Source organism: Crocodylus siamensis, chromosome 2, assembly GCF_052110815.1.
Source record: "Crocodylus siamensis isolate JL-2025a chromosome 2, ASM5211081v1, whole genome shotgun sequence".
NCBI classification, from domain to species: Eukaryota; Metazoa; Chordata; order Crocodylia; family Crocodylidae; genus Crocodylus; species Crocodylus siamensis.
This window is the reverse complement of record NC_143396.1, coordinates 13,382,156-13,403,824: the sequence shown is the minus strand read 5'-3', so window position 1 is coordinate 13,403,824 and position 21,669 is coordinate 13,382,156. Positions and strand designations below refer to the sequence as shown.

General features: G+C 45.9%; 2 protein-coding genes across 2 annotated transcripts in view; one reads left to right on the top strand and one right to left on the bottom strand.

Annotated features, from left to right (window-relative positions):
• Positions 1-2,317, bottom strand: part of CHMP3 (charged multivesicular body protein 3) — a 57,131-nt gene extending 54,814 nt beyond the window's left edge. Inside the window, exon 1 of the mRNA XM_090035337.1 lies at positions 2,205-2,317. The gene's annotated coding sequence lies outside the window, so the exon portion shown is untranslated. The remainder of the gene's footprint in view (positions 1-2,204) is intronic.
• Positions 2,318-2,479: 162 nt separating this feature from the next.
• RMND5A (required for meiotic nuclear division 5 homolog A) overlaps positions 2,480-21,669 on the top strand; it is a 43,092-nt gene continuing 23,902 nt past the window's right edge. Inside the window, exons 1-2 of the mRNA XM_090035334.1 lie at positions 2,480-2,739; positions 12,556-12,698. Of these exons, the coding sequence (XP_089891460.1) occupies positions 2,598-2,739; positions 12,556-12,698 (285 nt within the window). The 5' untranslated portion in view covers positions 2,480-2,597. The remainder of the gene's footprint in view (positions 2,740-12,555; positions 12,699-21,669) is intronic.

Below are 21,669 nucleotides of genomic sequence, written 5' to 3'. Positions count from 1 at the left end.
TGACAATAATCTCAGCTAAGTAAGAGTGACTCCCTAAACTGCCGTTCTTATACTAGTGGACCATAGTCCAGATCCTTCTGCGGTTGTCTCTTGCCACACTTGGTACGGATTGTTCCCGCTCTTTCTAAGCAGTTAATTTTTTTCCTCTGGTCATCATCTTTGTGGGTATCTTCGTGGGTAAGATGAATATATGGCTGCCTGTACATGTGCTTTGGGTAGCGGGGGTACATTTTAATTAGAGCAGTTCCCAGACAGCTGTTCTAATTAAAGCGGCTCACCGTCACGCGTATTAAACCCCCACGTTTTTAAATGGCCACAGGCTGCTTTATCGAAAGCGCATTTGACAAGGTTTGGATAAAGCACCCCTGTGGTCATTTTAAAATGTGCAGGGGCTTAATATACGGGATGGTAAAGCAACACTGGAGCATTCTCATTAGAATGTAAAGCAGCCTGGATTAATCAAGTCTGCTCTGATGCATTCCAATTAGAACAAACACCTGTATAGGCAGCCTATGGCTTTAAAAAGTTTTACTTGGAGCCAGGAAATTATTTTGTTGAAGGACCTCAACTTGTAACTTTTGTTTAAACTGCAAAAGGAGGGGCAGGGGGAAGCTGGAAATCAGTGGAATAGTTTGGAATAACTTCATTTGATACAAGGGCTGAAGGGCTTGTCATAATATTTCAAACTCATAACTAAGGTGAGGGCTCAGTGCAACATAGCAATAGATGCCTTTCACCATGGAAGGACAATGTCATATCAATGAAAAGGACTGACATCGACTCCAGGTCATCTAGAGCAGTGGATCACAACCTTTTTAGACCGTGGACTGGAAGTGAACGCAGACTGGCGAACTGCGGACCAGTATACTGCAGTCCGGAAGTGACTGCCATACTGTGGACCAGCAGCCAACCCTTTTTTATACTGAGTATACTGCTGGTCCACAGTATGGCAGTTACTTCTGGACTTCTGGTCCGGCAGCCAGCCCTCCTGCAGATCGGAGCTAACCCTTCACAGCCACAGGCCAAGAGTTGGGAACCTCTGATCTAGAGTGGATTCAAATCTCTTGCTGACGCACACAACTTCAGCCAACACTGCCTTCGCATATAGCTACTGTGGTCCTTAATCATTTCATAAAGAGAATCCCTCTGCAGTTGGCTTCATTTCAAAACGTGATCTTGGCTTATCCCATTGGTTCCATACTCAATCAACTCAGCTGCCTTGAACTCCAGAAACCTGTCTGCCACTTTGGCCTGAAGGATGCTTCTCCAATGCTCTAAGGAGCCAAGTTTTATAGTTTTGTAGATATTAGTGGCCAGCAGGTACCTTACAGATCATTGGGTCTGGCCCCCCTGCACTTGGACAGGAAAGACCGCTGGGGTGAGATGATCCCAGCAAGCTGAGCATCAAAATGCTTTTTGAAGATCACCAGGGTGGGTGACTTTACTACTTCTGTGGGGAGCCTGCTTCAAACCCTTGGCCCTTGACTTGTAAAAAGTATGCACCTCTCTTTCTACATGGCTAAAATTTTCAAGCTGCGAGACCCTCCCAGCAGCCAACATGTATCTGAACCGAAGATTCATAGATTACAGGGGGCTGGAAGAGACCTCAGAAGGTCATCAGGTCCAGCCCCCCACACAAAGCAGGAAAGACAACTGGGGGTCAGGTGACTCCAGCAAAGTGACTGTCCAGTCTCCTCTTGAAGATCTCCAGGGTAGGTAATTGCACCACACCTGGAGGGAGCTTATTCCACAGTCTGGACACCCTGACTGTGAAGACACTTCTCCTAACGTTGAGCATTTTAACATCACGTTCAGCAGCATTGCCTCCAGAAAAGCATGGACCCGCTATTCAACCTGGCCGTCTCAGGCACGTTGTCCATCCCGAGTCCCACCAACAGTGTTGCCAACTCATGTGATTTTTGGCATAGCTCTTAAAAGTCTATGCCTGCAGGGTGTGAAAAACATAGCTCTTTCTAGCTTGATCTCTCTCTACATATTGATTTACATAGAGATCTCTACCTAGAGATATATATAGTTAAAAGAGATAGACGGATGTTTTTCGCATTCCCGAAGCACAGACTTTCCGAACAACACCAGCCATCATGAGAGTTGGCAACACTGCACCAAGCCCTTGCTACTAAACCCAAGCAGCTGCCCAGCTCTCCTGCAATGGGAATTGAAACGAGGCACAGCAAGCTTCGCACCTGCGTCCTGAGGCAGAGCCGGGCGCGCAGGGAGGAGCAGAGGTCGCTTGAACACACACTACCCCCGTGCTAGCCGAAGACCCCAGCCCAAGCTGCCCGCCGCGCTGCCTGAACATCCCGCTCTCAGGCCCCCGGGCTGCCCGCCGCGCTGCCTGAACATCCCGCTCTCAGGCCCCCGGGCTGCCCGCTGCGCTGCCTGCGCGCGCATGCTCCCTGGAGAGGCCGGCTTAGTCTTGGAAGGAGCCAATCCGCCGCAGTTTCGCCGCAGGACCCTGGCTGCCCGCGGCGCTGCCTGAGTCCCCTCGCAGGACCCCGGCTGCCCGCGGAGCTGCCTGTGCGACGTCGGGGAGGAAGTTCCGCCAGGCGTCCGGGCCGGCGGGGCCCGCGGCCGCCATGGACCAGTGCGTGACGGTGGAGCGGGAGCTGGAGAAGGTGCTGCAGAAGTTCGCGGGCTACGGGCAGCTGTGCGAGCGCAGCCTGGAGGAGCTCATCCAGTACGCGGGCGGGCTGCGCCGCGAGATCCTGCAGACCGAGAGTACGTGCCCGGGGCCGGGCTGGGCCCTCGCACAGCGCGGGCCGCGGGGGTGGGCGCCTGGGTCTCTGCACAGCGGGGCTGGGGAGTCTCTGCCAAGCAAAGTGTTGGGGTCAATGTGGTGTTTTGTATTGGAGGAGTCGGGGAAAAGTTCTGGGCAAGCTTTTGGCCTGGGGAGGCTGCTCTGGTCGGAGACTCTGAGGAACGAGAGGAGCTAAAAGTGAGGCAGGAGCTCGGCGAGACCCCAAAGGGGTGGGGAGTAGAGACACAAAACGTAGGGGAGGAAAAGGCCACAGGGAGACCCGACAGTACTAGAGAAAACAAAGCTGAAAAAAGGCCCTCCGTGGGGGGGGGGGAAAAAAAGAAAATGGGAACGAGAGAAGCCCCCCAAACTGTGATGGGAGCTCAGCGAAATATCGATAGGTTGAAATACAGAAAGCAGAAGGTCAAGCAGGGGAAGGGATGGGAGGAGGGAGACCTCTCAGCAATGGAAAACCAAGTCGGAAAGAGGCCGCCTGAGAAAAGAGGTGGAGATGAGGAAAATGGGAATGAGAGGTGCTCAAAGCGTGGCAGGACATCCATGCGAATATCGACAGGGTGAAATTGGAAATTGGGCGTCTCCGGAAGTTGTGGCAACCGGGTTGGGGGCGCTGGGTCTCTCGGAGAGAAATGGCAGCAGATTTGGGGGTTTAGGTCTCTGAAGCGCTCAGCAGCAGGGCTGGGGCGCCAGGTCTGTCTGCGGTGAGCGGCAGCAGTTTGGGGGCTCTGGGTCTCCGTGAAGCACATGGCCATGGTTTGGGGGCTGGAGGTCTCTGAAAGACCTAGAAGCAAGTTGTGGGCTCTGGGTGTCTCTGAAACCAATAGGAGGACGTTTGGGGGCTGGAGGTCTCTGAAATGCACACCAGCAGGTTGGGGGCTCTGGGTGTCTGAAAGAAACGGCAGCAGGTTTGGGGGCTTCAAGCCTCTGAAACCCTGCTGCTGCGCGTGTTATTCGTAGATTGTAAGGGGCTGGAAGGGACCTTGCAGATCATCGGGTTCAGCCGCCCCTGCTTGAGGAAGGAAAAGACAACTGGGGTTAGATGACCCCAGCGAGGTGACTGTGGGGGGCTTTGGGTCTCTCTGGAGCACCTGGCAGCAGGCTGGGGGCTCTGCATGTCTCTGAAACAAACAGCAGCAGGTTTGGGGGCTTGAGGTCTCTGAAACACAGAGCAACAGGGTTAGGGGTTTTGGGTGTCTCTGGAAGGCTCAGCAGCTGGGTTGAGGGCTCTGGGTCTTTCAAACAAATGGCAGCAGGTTTGGGGGTATAGATCTCTGAAGTGCACAGCAGAAGGGCTGGAGGCTCTGGGTCTGTCTGGAACAAGCAGCAGCAGATTGGGGGCTTTGGGTCTCTGGAGCACCCAGCCACAATTTGGTAGCTTGAGGTCTCTGAAATGCATAGAAGCAGGTTGGGGCCTTTGGGTGTCTCTGAAACAAACAGCAGAAGTTTGGTGGCTGTAGGTCTCTGAAATGCACAGCAGCAGGTTTGTTTTTTTGGGTTTCTGTGGAGCACCCAGCAGCCAGTGTGGGGCCTTTGGGTCTCAGACAGCAGCAGGTTGGGAGGCTTTGGGGCTCTGAAATGCGCAGGCCTGGGGACTTTGGGTCTCTGCTATGTGCTCAAATTAAAGCTGGATAGAAACCAGCTGTAGTGTTGCTACACATTTTCAAGCACTAGTTTCATAGCTGGTTGGCTCTTTATGTAGCTTGGTAGTCATTTTTATGGTGTAATATTTTGCACGTGTGACCACTCTAAATGTATTGCATGATTCACCAGTTAATTGCATAATACATGGGATGTGTAGCAGGGGCATCTGAAACAGCAGCAGGTTTGGTGTCTTTGGGGCTCTCTGAAATGAACAGCAGCAGGCTTCATTGCTTTCATGTTTCCACAGCAGTTCAATTTTTAAAATGTTTTGGCCACAGGTTGTTTTTTTTTTTTTTAGTGGATGGCAACCTCCACAACGTGTTTCTGTGACTACAAGCTGGTACTGTCTGAGCATCTTCACAGCTGTTTGTAAACATGAGCCACTTAAATCTTGCAGCATCTTTGCAAAGTAGGTAGCTATCATCTAGGGAGGGATGGAGAGGGAGTGGTGAGATGAGAGTCCCAAGTGATTTGTTCAAGCCATGCAGGAAGCAGGTGATAAATAAAGAATTAGTAACTGGGATTTCCTGGTTCCCAGTCCCATGTTAAACAGCAGCCTGTGACATTTCTTTGTGCTTTTAAAGAGAGCTGTGTACTGCACAAGTGCAGGAGTATGACTTTATTTACATGTCATTATGGGATTGAAAATAGCATAAATCCTTGCAGGTATTTGTTGTCCAGTCCTACCTGGGCAGTGTTTTCATTCTGTGAAGGGGTTTTCTGGTGGCAAAAGGGTGAAGGTGTCATGCTGTGGCCCTAGAAGTAGAAACAAGAGCTTTGCTCCACACTCCTCACACTTGCTCTGCACCTGTCCTTTGGCTTGGATTTCAAAGGCAGCTGGATGTGATGCTAGTCACCTCCATCTTTTGTGGACCCTTGACTGCAGAGCTGTGTGCCTGAGCTCTGGCAGCTAATGGGGGCACTCGGATCTTCAGCTTCTTTGTAAACTTAAAGGGTTTTTGGAGCCACCGTTGTCATCTGTCAAAACTTGTTCTGGCCACACAGTTTTCAAGGGTTGGTGCTTCATATATTCCCAATGGGAGCCTCCACCAGTGTTATGAGATGTTGGAGAGTTTGTTTGAGAAAATGCTATTTTAATAGTTCCTCAGAGGGTTTTTACAATTTTTTTAGGCAGGTATGAAATGAAGCTTAAATCCGTTCCTTTTATTCATTATTTTATGGAGCCAAAGTTCAAATAAACTGCTTGACTATATGGAGTAGTTTGGTTAAATGACCAGCACTTGGTATTGGAAGGACAATCAAATATGCCTCTTACAAACAAAGAGCTTGATTCTGAATTGAGATGAGTGTTTTGCATGTAGAGGATCTGGATGAGTTGGTGTACAGCCGTAGAAGTGTGCTGGCAAGAACCCTTTGCAGAATCAGTGCCTAATGCACTGACCATAATCAGGAAAGATGTTTTTTTGTGTTCACTTCCTTCTGGGCACCCACTTTGCATTGTTAGTGGATATATGATGACTGTTGTGTTTGTATGACCATTTCAGTCCTTGTATGCAAGTGAGCATAATGCATGCGGCAATGTAGACATTTGAAAGACAATGTTTGTATTTGATCAACTTCCCATCTTTAGGCAACCTTGCATGCTCTCTGTGTTGTCCCTTACACACATGGCCTGTTCCTCCTACCCCATGTAACTGCGCCTGTACAGATGAGCGCACAGCAGCAGAGGACAACGATTCCACAGTGGAAGTTGGCTGAGAGGTTAAAGAGCTGAAAGCGAGGGGAATGATCAAAATAGTTGCTGTTTACAGCAATATAATAACATATTAAGGACAAGATCCATTTACATTGCTATACTTTTAGTTTTTGTGATGCAGTTACTTTTTATTAAGAACAGCAATGTTGAGGTTCCAGTGCAATATCTGTTTCCAAATTTTTATTGTATGTTTTTCAAAGCTCCACTGCCCCCATCCTTCACCACTTTATAACACCTGTCTTTATCTATCTTGTAAAGCAAACACTAACTGCTTCCCAACAGAACACAAACACAATGCAAACAGTATACGCTCCAGCATAAAGTTGGCAGTGTTTACTATGCGACCTCAAATTGCCTGGGAAAGTTGTTCCTTTGTTTTTTCTGGAGACAGCGGGAGTTCTTCTTTCACTGCCACTAGTTAAAAATAACTTTTAAAAGGTGCATGTAAGCCTTGTTAGTATTAGAAATGTATTAGTAAATTTGTTGCTTATCTTGCTGGAATCCTATGACCCCAGCTGACTTCTTGCCCTCCGGGTGGGGGGCTGGACTCAATCGTCTGAGGTCCCTTCCAGCCCTAATATCTATGAAATCTGTGAAATTACTAGTTTATAGAATATGGTTCTTAAAGTGACTCAAGTACCTGCAACTTCCACTGAAGTCATGGTGGGGATGGGGTTGATCTTTGAAAATCAGGTCTATGTATTCCAAACTTGTTAGACCATTTCCAGAAGTGTAAGCAAGACCTCTGTCTGTTTGGAAGCTACAATTCACAGACTTGCTCTGCGAAGCTAGTATTTGCATTTCTAAGCTTACTCATGTGAGTAACCGTATGGGACATGATGGGTTTACTCAGATGAGTGTAGTTGTATGTGTAAGCTCTCCTAGAGGGTGATCCTAAATAGGCAACGGGGATGAAGGAAGTGAGTGGTAGAAGGGTTATAAACAGCTTATATTAAAACTCTGCCTGAATTACCTCCGCTCCTTCCCAATTTCTTGAATCCTTTTCTGTTTTATGTTTAGAGTCTGCTCTGAGCGCTTATACACATGGCCCTATAGTTAGAACAGAGAGAGGGAGGAACATCCTTCCTCTTAGGGGAAAAGCTTTCTTCTCTAATGTATTTCAGCACGCCTCACTGTTAACCTTTTGCTCTGGTTATGGTAGATCGAATGTAGTATGAATGTGTGGCTGGCAAGTGTCTGAGGTCAGAGCCAAGCTTACTAAACTACACTTTGCCCTGGTGGAAGTTCATCAATGCATAGTCTCTTGACTGTATAATCACACACAAGAGCTGCCGCGCAAAGCTGTCAAACTGCAGCAGTTCACAAACACTGAATTATTTAAGGTGCCACCATCCTCACTGTCTGACAGTTTTTCTACTGATTTGTTAAGGTAACGCCCAAGATGCTGATAACGGAGAGATTTGAAAGAGGGAAAACCTTTTTCCTTGTTGCTTTTGATAATCTTTTTCTGGATAGAAATTTGAGTTGCTTTGTGGGTGTTGGTGGATATTGTTTTGTTTCTTTCATTCTTTTCTTTTCTTTTTTTAACAAAACATAGGAGAGACCTTTTTTTAAGTGAGGGAAAACACTGTGATACTGTTGCAAATGCTGGAGGAGAGAATCCTGTGGCAAGATGCATGAAAATACCCAAGTTTTTTTTCAGGTTGACTAGTTTCAAGCTGATGTCATCTTTTAATCAGTGGTTCTCAAACTCATTAGATTCATGGCCCCTTAGGAAATGCCAGCTCTTGAATTTTCACTCATCTTTTTACTATGGAAAAATAATAGAGCAATTCTTCTGTAACAAAGAACACAGAATGTTTTTTGACGTTATGGATTCGTATTTGAAATCTCAAGGTTTATCTTGTGAATCGTGTAGGTGTTTGCACACCTAACACTGCTAAAATTTTGGAGCACCCTTAAAGAGATCTTGTGACACCCTGGTTGAGAATCACTGTTTTAAATGCTGGATTCATAATATTAATGACTGAAGAGACTGTTATGAGCATCTAGTCTGACATTTCTTTCTGCCTTTTATATCAGATCTTCAGGAGTGGTTGGTTGTCATGGCAAAAGTCACAATAGGGCAGGCAGGACTGGTTTTGAAGTAATTTTAATCAGGCTGTTTTAATCATCTCTTATGAAAAGTGAAGAATCCAACATTCCTTATTTTACAGTAACAACTTTTAAAATCAAGTCATAGTAGTGATACCCAGACTGCGTCTCCCAAGCCCCATGCGATTCTTCAACTTAGTGCCTTTGACTTTTTCAGAAAATGTTATCAAAGATGTGTTGCGCAGTGTTTTGTTTTCTGTTTCATTTTTCCCTGTCGTGTGTATTGGGTCTGTCTTTCCTGTACTTGTGAATAATGCAGCATAGATAGCACATATATGCAAATGATAATGCACATACTGTAGTTTTTTTCTTTTAAATTAGAGTTGGTCTGCCACAATTCACTGATTGCTGACTGCTCGTATGGCTTCTGAGTTGCTCAGGTCTGAGTGATGCTGAATTAGTGTTAAGAGGAACTTTCTGATCTTGGGGTAGTGAAGCACTGAAATGGAGATCCCAAAATCTCTAGGAAATCTCTCATTGGAAGTTTGTAAGAGACAAGCACTTGCCTGGGTTTGTTGAGATAGGGATGCTCCTGCCTTGATCAGCGGATTGGACTAGATAAACTCCTGAGATCCCTTCCAGGTCTATTTTCCTATGATTTTATGTAATTATTTAGTATTATATTATTATACCTACTGTTTTGATTCATGAGCTGCTGTTTGCTGATGACACTGCACCAATAGTCCACGTAGAGAGAAACCTTCAAAGCCTTATCAGTTGCTTCACTCCTACCTGCCAAGAGTTTGATCTTGCAATCAATGTCAGGAAGACCAATGTTATGGGCCAAAACATTGATTTACTACCAGCAGTCACAATAGGTGAACATCGGTTGGATGTTGTAAGTAAATATATGTACCTTGGCTCCATTGTTACCAAAAACCTGTCGCTTGAGACTGAACTGAATACCTGTATTGGCAAACCATCAGGTATCATGAGCAAACAAGTGTGGAACAGTAAACCGACTGTCCAGACCAGGGTGAAAGTATATCATATTTGCGTCAACAGCAGTTCTTTGCATGGCAGCAGACCCTGGATCAGATGCTGTATTCAAGAAAAGCACCTCAACGTCTTTCACTTAGGTTGCTGTCGCTGCGTTCTAGGAATTTCCTGACAGGACTAACTTGCCTGTGCTGAAGCTTGGGAAGGTGCCAGCGTTCTGATCATCCATTCTCTTCTCAGTCAGCATCGACTTCCATGGCTTGCTCTATGCAGAGAATGGATGATGGCTTTATATCCAAGGATCTCTTGTGTGGAGAGGTCTTTACGGGAAGAAGACTATGTGGGCATCTTTATCTCTGTTTCAGAGATGTTTTGCAAGAGACATGAAGGCAGTGAACACTGGGATAAGATGGCTGAGATGATCTAGTTGGGGCTGGTCCTGCTTGGACTAGATGACCTGAGATCCTTTCCTACCCTCATTTTCTATGATTTGGAGATTGTTGTTAAGTGAGGGCTTGCAAACAGTCTAAGTGTGGAGTGAAGGCTTTCAAGGAAAGAAGAGTCCAACATGCAGAAGAAAGAAAAAACCTCCAGAAGAACCCCACGCCACATTCAGGACTGTTAAATATGAACTTCAGATGTGAGAAGTGGAGAAGGAGTAGTCACTCAAGAACTAGGCTTTGCCACCACACTCACCTACCTATTCACATGCAGTGAGACTGCTCCAACGCACTGTGGTTACAGCATGTTGGAGCAGACTTAATTCATTGAATCTGTTGGAGTATGGTAATAACCGCACTCCAGCAGATCCCAGCATCATGTATGTCAGTGACCTCATACTGAAAAATGGCAGCAGTGGTGCTTTAAAACTCATCAAACGAGCTTTAGTTAAAGTGCCCCCACCACCATTTTTCAGTGCAGGGACATTGATACACATGATGCTCTGGGCAAGGTTCCCTCTACGGTGCATGCATGTGTGGCCATGCACAACTAAAAGTCTGGCTGCGCACTAACTTTTCAAGACCACGCGCTGGGAGAGGAGCAGAAGGTAAGCTCTGAGGTGGGGGCTGGGGCTTGGCGTGAGCTCTGCTGGCTCTGGGGAACTGCTCCGCTCCCCCGCATCACCTCGGTGTGAGGAGGCGCATGGCATCAGGGCCAGGGAGTGGAGCACTTCTCCGGAGCTGGCGGAGCTTCACTTGGGGCAGGCAGTGGCTCCTTCCCGAGGTGAGGCAAGGCAGGGATTGGGACTGGGGGCTGGTGCAGGCTCCACCGGCTCCAGGGAACTGCCCCGCGGGCTCCGTGGAAGTGCTTCACTCCCCAGCCCTGATACCACATACCTCCTTGCTTCCCGGGGTGATGCAGGGGAGTGGAGCAGTTCCCTGGAGCCGGCGGGGCCCGCACCAGCCTCCAGACCCTAGCCCCCACTGCCTGCTCCAGGTGAGGAGTGAGGAGCCTACCTTTGATAAGTGTCTCACACTGCACCAAAAGGGGGAGGTGGGACCGATATGGCAGTCACAGACTGCTACACCTTAGAGGGAACATTGGCTCCAGGTGCTTTAATTAAAGCACTCCCCACCTTTCCCCCTACACACATGCCTCCTGGAACACATCTGTAAATGGCCACAGACGTTCAGTGAGGTGATGCCTTCTTCGGTGCAAATGTATTTTCTCGTGAGATGTACAGATGCCCATCTAATATTTTAATATGATTAAAATAGACACACCTCTTTAAACATGGATGCGCATTTGTAAAATAAATATGTCATGTATATGTATATAGGCGGAGCTCGTGGGACAGGCTTCCAGTAGAATGGGAAGGCTTGCTGTTTCTGAGCTTTATAGGTTGGGAAGTGCTAAGGGCAATAACAGTTGTTTTTTGTTAGTAAAATAAAATAGAGTTGAGCAGGTATTTGAAATAAGGAGCTGTAAGTTTTACCCACTCTTGATCAGAGCTGAACCCTTTTACTGGGACACTTCTTTGATTTCTCTTGTAGTGCTCACTCTTTTTTTTTTTTTTTTTTTTTTTAAGAGAATGCAAGATGCTATTAGTAAGGGCAGTGCAGCACAGGAGTCCTGTTTTGTGTTTCTCTTCTTCACACACTTGTGAGTCTGTGACAGTCGCTTTGTTATGTTTTGCATGGCCTGAACTACTGGAAGGGAAATTGGCTTGTGACACTGATTGAACTAACAGTACATTAAAGGATAGTCTGAGAAGGAAATACAGAGTAAGTTTAGGGGTGGGCTTATTTAAATGGTTTAACTCTTCCGTGATTCTGTCTCACAATTATTTCCCCTGGGTGGGGGATAAGTTGCTCATTTAAAGTAGCCCTCAGGTACACACATAGATGCATTGTTATACGAGTTAGGCATTTGAACTAGATTGCAGCATTTCATCCATCTCATGAACAGGGAGGAATAAATGATGAGAGAAACCCTCTTATATGAAACATGCTTGGAGGATAAAGTGTTCCTGAATTTAGATTAACGAAACTGAAGTATAGTGGGTGTCACTGGCCTTGTAGCGTGGTACAGTTTAGGGATTTGCAAATCTTTTGATCCTGATCTTATTCTTCGAGCATACCCGTGGTAATCGTATAACATACCTGTGGCAACTAGTCTGGAACTCCAATGCTCCGTGGATGCGGGTGTGAAACTTGATGACTTAATTATTTAAACAGAGGACTGGGAGTAGGGAGATCTGATATCGTGTTATGCACTTTGTTTTGACTAAAAAGCTTTCTGATCATAAGGTGGTGCTTCTCGTTCTCTTTGGACTGGTATAAAATGGCTACATAGGGCTCCAGGTACTGGGGATTTAAACTGATCTTTGTGTGTGCCTCTGTGTGTTCATGCATATGCAGTAATATAATACATGAATATATCTTCTGAGGACAATACAAATGATAGGCCATCAAGATATGATCTTCTGTAGCATTCTGCAACAGAAGATTATTTATTTTTAAATAATTTGTTTTTTATTTTTTAGTTTATGGTTATTTTTTAGTTTCTTAAGATCTGATAAGGCATAATGGTGGCATACTTTATCATTAACATGATTTCAGCAGCAAAAAAAACCCAAAACAAACTAAACCTGCTATATTCTATTCATGTGAATTTGTACCTGGAGTAGCAAGATTAGTTTCTTAATAAGATTTTAGTGGATGTCCCAAAAGGCTTTAATTTTTTTTTTAAATTGGCAGTGCTTTGCCTGTGTTTTGTAGCCTTCCTTTTGACTTCCTGTATTTCATATCTTTTCATTCTTTCTGTTTCAATTCCCCCTATTAATACATTGTCGCATTTGTGGGATTTCACATTATCATTTTGTTTATAACATAGTTATTAATTCATTTTCCTCTCTTCTGTCTAGACCAAGATGGAGACTTGTCAGGGACGATTTCACTTGTTATGACACAGTGCTGTAAAAGAATAAAAGACACAGTTCAAAAATTGGCCTCGGATCATAAAGACATTCACAGCAGTGTTTCCAGAGTTGGGAAAGCCATTGACAAGGTATTTATATCGCGAGTTATTCTGCTGAAGCTTGTCCGATCTGTTGTTCACTGTAGCCTACAATGTACAGTCACCATTACAAAAGTTGGAATCAACCATAATTTGGGTGAAATCCTAACTCCACTGAAATGAATGAGAAATTTTGAGACCAAGATTTTACCCTGGTGCATGAACTTGTCTTTTGAAATTCTAGCCTTTCCATAAGAATCCCATCCCTTTTTCCGGCATTTTATTAGCATGTTCCAAAAAGAACAAGCCTGTTAGCATGATAGAGTATTAATGGAGCCTTGGCATCTGTAGTATACTAACATAGCGATCTATTAACAGCCTTCTTAAACATGTACTATCTTTGGATACGTTGCATCTTCTCCATCTAATCACTTGCACCAGGCATTTAGACAGTTACATGCTGTTTTTGGAGATCTGTTAATCTGAAACACTTTTCACACAAAAAGCATTCACAGGTTTTTTTTCTTAGCTTCCTTTTACTCTATTCATTTTGGGTTTGATCTTGCAAGTTGCTGAGTAACTTCACTCAAAAGGGAATAGAAGATACGCTGCTTTTGAGAGGTGCTGAGCATTGGTCTTAATAAATGCAAAGAAAATACCATATAATGTTTGTTTTTTTTAACGTGACGTGATACAAAAATAAAGCAGGGGAGATTTGCACCTTTAAACTAACTAAATTAGAGAAGTAGAGCGTAAGCTTTTGTAAGCAGAATGCCTGCTTCATCAGATGGTGTGAAAGGACTGCAGGAAGCAGAGCTGCTTAATAGAAAGCAGTGATTAGAATACAAAGGATAGGGAATGAGGGAGGAAAAAGGAGGGGAAATGGCAGAAAGAAGCAAGATGGGTAGGAGAAAGAAAAACAGAGCAATTAACCCATTGAGGGACATAAGGTTTATAAAAGCTAATCCAGGTAATTGGATAAGAATCCGTAGTCCATATTTATATTTAGACAATACTTAACACAATCCAGTCTGTGGATGATTTCTCATCCCATGATTTGCTGTTCAAGCTAATTTTCAAATTTTTGTCATCTAAGAAAAGCTACTCTGAGGTCATTGATGGAGTGTCTGGGAAGGTTAAAGTTCTGCCACAAATTGTCTTTTTTTTTTTTCATATTGTTGGATTAGTGTTTATTCTTTCGTACACATCAAATTACCCTGTCTGTCCAGCAGAGGGGTTCAGGCCTCAATTTCAAAGGTAACTTGGAGCCAAGTAAGTCACTGTAGATCGTGGCACCCAACCTTTTTTGCCAGTGAGCCCGATCTGGCTGATGGGCTTAACCTGGCACCCAGGCTGGGTATGGTGGAGCCCCATCCTGCTGCGCAGGGGAAGGGTGCTTGGCTTGGCCCTGACCCGGTTCTGTGGGGGGAGCAGGGAAGGGGGCATGGCGTAGCTCCATCCTGGCCCTGAAGGGTGAAGGTGGCATAGCCTGTCCCTGACCTGAGTTTGTGGGGGTGGGGGAAATAGGACAGGGTCATAGCCTGGCCCCAGCTCAGCATTGGCAGGGGTGGGATGGAGAGATGGGACAGGGGTGTGGCCTGGCCCCAACCCTGGGCAGAGATACGCGGGGGCATGACCTGGGGAGAGGGAAAGGAGGAACAGTGGTTTGGCCCAACCCCAATAGTGAATGGGGAGGGAGTGTGGCCCAGCTCTGACCTAGCCTTGCTGGGGTGGGGGTAGGATTTGGAGTTGGGGAAGGGTGACAGTGTTGCCAGTGCTCCCGCAGAGCTATATTTCCTGACCATGTTGAGTCCTGTGGGCTGGATGCCATTGCTCTGGGGGCCAGAGATCGAGCACCTCTGCTATAGGTAAACTTCAGTGTCCCTTTAAGAAAAGTGCTGTAGTTCTCACTCTCGGCGGTTGATTTTGTACGTAAAACTTCAACTTGCTTTTCTCCCATGATTCAATATTGTGAAGGATCCTTTCCTCTCACGTGAAATAGCTCTGTATTCAAGAACATCTACAAGCAAAGAAAATTCCTTCAGCGTCAGGCTTGAAGATGACGCATACTGGCAGATTTTTTAAATGCAGTTTGAAAGTGATGGAGGTGGCATATATAATACAAAATGAACATGCTTCTTTGCTCATATAGAACCACCCTAGCCCTACTGAGTGATTCATCCTTTATCATTAGTGATTGTGTTTAAATGAGATATCCAATCCATTTTAGTTTAATTCAGTAGCAGCAACGTGCACAATCTAATATTAATTACATATGTAAAACACAGCAATGTTGGATAGAACATATTTGTAACTATTGTGATTCCCGCCCCCCCGGTTCTGTGTGGTTACCAGACTCTAAAAAAAATTAATTTTTGGCATTATACCAATATCTGTAATCCAGGCATCAGTGTGATGCTCAAAGCTCAGCAGTACATCTCTCTAATGGTAGCTAACTAAAGGAAAAGCAATTCCATCCTTATTACTCTCTTGGAACCTCATATAAATCTGTGTAATCTTGTCTTAAGCTTGAACTGCAGTCCTCTCTTGTTTTTAACAAATGTACCTCAGATGAACCCACCTGAACTTGATTAGGCTTTAAAAAAATTATTGTGATGGGGCATGATGACAGTAAAAGATAGCATCATTGAGATTGATCCAAATATTGGTTGAAAAATTATTGGGAGTCACAAAAAAAATCAACTTTAAGAAATGCTGCTTCAGTATTTGATAAAATTGAACTTGGCTCTTTGTCTCTAAATAACTATTTCAGTTATTCATGTGTATAGCTTTTCAGTGGCTCTTTTGCCTCTTCAAAAAAACAAGTTTGTCCAACACAAATTAAATAGATCCTGGAAATAAAACTCTTTATAAAATCTGGTGCCTGTGAGATTAATGGACCAGAAGTGAAAAGATGCTAATAGGTCATCTTCTGTGTATCCAGTAGACATGATGGCAGAATAATTACTAAAGTCTTGTGTTAATAAGGTATTTAATAGCCTGGGCACAACTTGCTCACTAATCCTCTAAATTCTCTTAATTCTCAAATTGTCTTCTCTAATTCACAGATGCATCTCAAGCAGGTCCAAAGAGGTGATCCTCCCCCTCTATGCGGCACTGGTCAGGCCGCAGCTGGAGTACTGCGTCCAGTTCTGGGCGCTGCACTTCAAGAGGGACGTGGACAACATGGAAAGGGTCCAGAGGAGGGCCACTCACATGATCGGGGCAGGAGGGCAGGCCCTATGAGGACAGGCTACGGGACCTGAACCTGTTCAGCCTCCACAAGAGAAGGCTGAGGGGGGATCTAGTGGCCTGTTATAAACTAGTCAGAGGGGATCAGCAGGCATTGGGGGAATTACTATTCCCCCGTGCACTGCCAGGAGTGACCAGGAATAACGGTCACAAGCTGGCAGAGGGCAGGTTTAGACTAGATATCAGAAGGCGCTACTTCACGGTCAGGGCAGCTAGGGTCTGGAACCAACTTCCAAGAGAAGTGGTGCTGGCTCCTACCCTGGGGGTATTTAAGAGGAGGTTGGATGAACATCTTGCTGGGGTCGTTTGACCCCAGTATTATTTCCTGCCATGGCGGGGGGTCAGACTAGATGATCTACTCTGGTGCCTTCCGACCCTAGAAACTATGAAACTATAATCAAGGTTTAGGTTTTAGTGACTGGGGCAAAGGGCTGGGTAATGGTAGGTATCATCTTCCTTCAGTCCCGTGAAATTCAGTGCATCCTTCGGTAGACCTATGTCAGTGGGAGGAAGCCCCTCTGCCCAATAATTTATTGGGTTTAAAATTTAAGTACAGGTAATTAGATGTAATTGACCTGGTAATTTGATCCCTCATGGCAGTCTAGCCAGCAGGTCACTGCCGCTTTAAGAGGTTCATTAAAACACTGAGACATCAGCCCTTTTACTTCAATTCGCAAGAGGTGGTTTTTGTTTTTACAATGTGAAAAACCATCCCTCCAATACCTTCCCCCATTTTTCTCTCACTTCATAGATAGAATAATGAACCATGGTAACTGCATTCATCATCAGATGGTTGTTAAGTCATAGTGATCAACTGGACAATTATAACTCAGATGACTTTGTTAGCTGCCACTTTTAAATGATCTTTCCTGTATTGGAAAGTTTGTTTTACATGTGTGGCAGCTGTTATTCAAATGTATAATTAACCAGCATTTCCTGCTCAGGAAGCTTTGAACTTCATGGAGTTTGCACCATTAGTTCATGGCACATTTCAGTTTAGATGTTTCACTTCCTGTGGAATAAAAGGGAGGGGTCTTGGCATGCTATTTCCTTTGGCCCATCTTCTGTTGACTCAACTCATTGCTAATGGAAATAAATAGAATGACTAGGTAGGTTGCCTGCCAGGTTCTTCAAGGAGGTAATGAGATCAGAGATGCATTATTTTAAAAGAGATTGACTTCACATTTGGTAGGAGATGTTGCAACCATTTTGAAATGTCAAGAAGTCTGGGGTCTGCAGAGTTCTGTCTATTGGTTGTCGTGTTATCCAAGTAACCAAACCCTTTGTCCTTATAGCAGCTCTACTAGATTCCCTATCCTATATTTACCTTTCATCCTGAAGGGTTTTTCTCCCTTTGAAATGAACATCTATAGCTAAATATGCCTATAATAATAATTAAATCTGTTCTCTTTTGTGGTTACCGTCAAGCAAGTTGTCCTTCATGTGACTGGTTCATGACTTCCGCCTGTTTTGTGTAAAACATTTGGAGTGGTTTGATTCCAGTTTGAAGCTGATTGTGCTAGCAACGCTTAAGAATAAATAGATGCTCACATCCCAATGAAATCTGTCTCTTGTAGTTGGTGGAGAAAGTAATTAGGGAAGTGAGGTGGAGTAAATGTATCTATTCATTTTTTCCTTATTTTTACTCTTTAAGGGTGTGCAGTCGGGTCAAATTTCACCCAAAATTTAAGATTTGGGAAAACAAGATTTTAACAGAATGTTGGATATATGGAAATGACCATCCTGATTGGTTTTTATGATAAGATGACTGGTTCTCTGGATGCAGTGAGAGCAGTGGACCTGATATAACTTAACTTTAGCAAGGCTTTTGATACAGTCTTCCGCAACAGTTGTAGAAGCAAGCTAGGGAAGTATGGTTTGGATGAATAGACTGTAAGGTGGGTAGAAAACTGGCTGGATCATCGGGCTCAAACGGTAGTAATTAAGGGTTCGATATCTAGGTTGCAACTGGTATCAAGTGGAGTGCCCCAGGGGTCAGTCCTGGGGTCGGTTTTCAATATTTTCATCAATGACCTGGAAGATGGGATGTATTGCACCATCAGCAGGTTTGCAGATGACACCAAGCTGGGGGGAGTAGCAGATGTGTTAGGATTCAGAGAGACCTTGACAGATTGGAAGACTGGACCAAAAGAAATATGTATGACAAGTGCAAAGTCCTGCACTTAGGATGGAACAATCCCATGCACCGGTGGTACAGGCTGGAGCTGACTGTGTGGGCAGCAGCTCTGCAGAAAAGGACCGGGGGGTTAGTGTGGACATGAAGTTGAATATGAGCCAACAGTGTGCCCTTGTTGCGAAGAATGCTCATGGCATCCTGGGCTGCATTGGTAGGAGCGTTGCAAGCAGACTGAAGAAATATTGCTTCTAGCACAGTATCTTCTACCTCTTTAGCTCTTGGTCTCTCGTTTTGACTCATGTAAGAATTTTCTGTTGAGTTGTCCCAAATGTACAACTGTTATCCCAGTTAGGATGTCAAACATGGCTGGCATGGACTAATATTTCTCAAACACTGAGAAGAGTGAGATAAAGGTGTGCTGTCTTTTAGAGGCTTATAAAACATCACATGCTGTCAGAAATTATACTGACTTGAAGCTGGAGGAAGTCCACTCATATGGATAGCAGCACTAAGAATTTCTTCCTTTTTCTAGCTGTTAGACTGTGATACTTCAGTGCTATAAACCAAGCAAACAAAATTAGAGCAATATTTTCTTTTTGCATGGGGCAATATTTTCTTCCTGCTCATTGTGATATGTGCAGCTGCTTCTGAGAAGCATGTGAGATCTAATACTGCATCATGAAAACCGAGGCACAAAAGAACTAGAGAAATCACTGGATTACTTGAAATAGCTGAGACCTCTTTAAAGAGGGGCTGGGGTGGGAACTGAAGAATTGATTCCTCAAAGAGCAGCTGAGGGAAGTAGAGAATTGGTATAAGGGCACTAACATCGTGGAACTTGTCAGGTTTTAGCACCTGACTTGAAGCTACAAAGTTATTTAGTCTGATACCAGTGGTGGCTTTTGGCTCTGACCTGACAAAAATAGCCAGATATATAATTATAAAAGTTTCATAAGGTTTATGAACTCATATTGTATCAAAAGGAAATTCTGCCTTAATTAGTAAGCAAAATAGGTAGCAGGCAAGTGAATAGGGATGTATGTATTGTTACTAGTATAGGAGTGATTATGCGAATGAAATGATAGTATAGTATATGAATGTATAGTATATGCCAGTACTTTTAGTTCAGACCAGCTATGGTCAGAAGCTTAAAAGTTTTTCATTGCAGGTTGTGTGCATGGATTTCACGTTGATTAATGTAGGCTTGAGATTCCTTTGGCCTGCCCGAGTCCTTCATATGCTGGATTTTCTTGGTATTGCTTTCTCCATTTCCCACTTCTTCCCCTGAAAATGAACGCGTAAGGAGCAGCATGGGCGCACCTTCCTCCCTGTTCCTTGCTGTTGCCTGGAGTGGCGATGCAGTATTCTTGCAGTGTCCACCTGCTTTTCAACAATAAATCTGTCCTGTTAGTTGTTAGTGTAATTATTCCTGTTATTGGTTAATAGGCCCAGGGCCCCTCTCCCCCTTCTTTGCTCTGTTGCTAAATGATGCACACGGTTTAAGTTCTTTTTTGTTTAGGAGATGGATATATCCCTGAGCACTGTTTTATCTTCCTTTGTTTTCCAAGTGGACCCAAAAGGCCCAGGAAGCTATCTAAATTCCACAGCAAGTGCTCCATGCAGATCTTTCCCTCCATATAACAGAAGGATATAGCAAAAGCTCACTCCTCTGGTGGCAGCATCTGAGGAATTTTAGGAATAAGGGTAAGAAGAAGCATGATCTCAATGAAAATACATTTCCCCACAGCCCAGTATTGATATGTCTAGCATTTCTGCCCCATTTGGGGGTATGCACCCCCATTTTCTCAAGCCAATAGCTCAGGGGCGGGCAGTTATTTTGGGTGGACGGCGGCATGGGTAGCCTCGCCCCTTGACAGGTGCCCCACCCCCCTGGTCACTGTCTTGGGAACAACGTCCCAGTGTCTTGGGACCAATGTCCCAGGGCCAGCGCTGTTGTGGCCCATAGCAGGGCACATTCTGGCAGGGGTCTGTGGAGCTGGGCTGGGCTGCACCAGCAGGGAGTGGGGAGCTGGCCTGGCTCCATAGAGCCCCTGCCGGCTGGGACCCTGTGCTCCTACCACCCTGCTCTGGGCCCCACCGGCACTGGTCCCAGGAAACTGGTGTGGGCCCTGTGCTTCCACTGGCTCCCCACCTGCTCTCACACAGTGCAGCGCACAGCCCTGACCCCCTGCTCACCAGCAGGGAAGAAGCTGGTGCTGAGCATGGGGAAAAGTGGCCCCTCGCCTGCCCCATGTCTGGCACCCCATGCTGCAGGCACTCGCAGCCCACACAGGGCTGTCTGGAGCAGGCACAGGCAGCCTCATGCAGACTGCAGGTGGCTGCAGCGTGGGACGCTGGCCATGGGGCAGGCGAGGGGCCATTTTTCCCTGCACTCAGCACCAGCTTGTAACCCTCCCCACTGTCAGCCTGGCAGTGGGGCCGGGTTACAAGCTGGTGCTGAGTGCAGGGCAGGGACACGACAAGCCCCTCACCCGCCCCGCACTGCAGTCACTTGCAGCCTGCCTGGTACTACCTGTGCCTGTTCCGGACAGCATGGGCTGTGAGCGCCTGCAGCGCAGGGCGCCGGCCATGGGGCGGGCGAGGAGCTGTTTTTCTGCGCACAGGGAAGGAGCCCAGGGAAAAGCTGAGCAAGGGGTGGTGGGGAAGCAGCCCCGCCTGGTGCCCCATGCTGCAGGCGCTCACAGCCTGCATGGGGTTGTCTGGAGCAGGTACAGGCATCACCAGGCAGGCTGTGAGTGGCTGCAGCCCTGGGCATGGGGCAGGTGAGGATGGAGAGGGGCTGCTCCCCCCCCACACTGCTCCTTCCTTGCCCGGGGTCCCTCCCCCCTTCCCCCACTTACCTGAGCTTCCCACACGAGGGCAGCCACGTGCTCCCAGCCGAGAAACCCTGGATGGGGCCTGGGGGGGGGCCAGGCGGGCCCTGCTGTTGTTGTAGCGTGCCGGGCTTCCCCTGGGTCCTACTGCCCTTGGTTCCTGTCATTTTTTACAGGAACCAAGGGCAGAGAAATACTGATTTTTCTACATTTTATTAGGGTCCCTTTGGGTCGGATAGAATGGCCTCGTGGGCCGGATGCAGCCTGCGGGCTGTATTTTGCCCACCTCTGCAATAGCCACTGCTTTCATTGCAAGACCAGATCTTTTTCTCCTCAACAGCCAGGTCACTTAGCTGCAGCCACAGATACTAGGGAGAAAGGAAGAGGACAGCAGCAAAGTTTAGGCAGCTGAGGGCAAACTATTCATCGTGACAGCAACTTCCTGATGCAGCCCTGATGATCCAGTGAACGCTTCTGAGTCTTCTGCAGGGGATTCCAAGACCGCCGCAGACACGACTGTCTTGACATGCTGTGGGTGGTGGTGCAAAGGAAATGGCTCATAGGCTGGACTTTTTGCATCCTTCCATACCTGGTAGGTCTTCACAGGTTCCTTGTTGGTCTGAGTCAGGCTGCACCATTAGTTCTGGCTACATGCAGGCGCCCAGATAAGAGGTACCAAGTCCCTTCCAAGTAATTTTAAAACTTCTATTCTCACTCAGTCTTAGGGCCTCTAATTATATCAGTTCAACAAAAGTCAAAAGGCTTTGTAAAATAATGTGGAGAAAGATCAGAAAAAGCT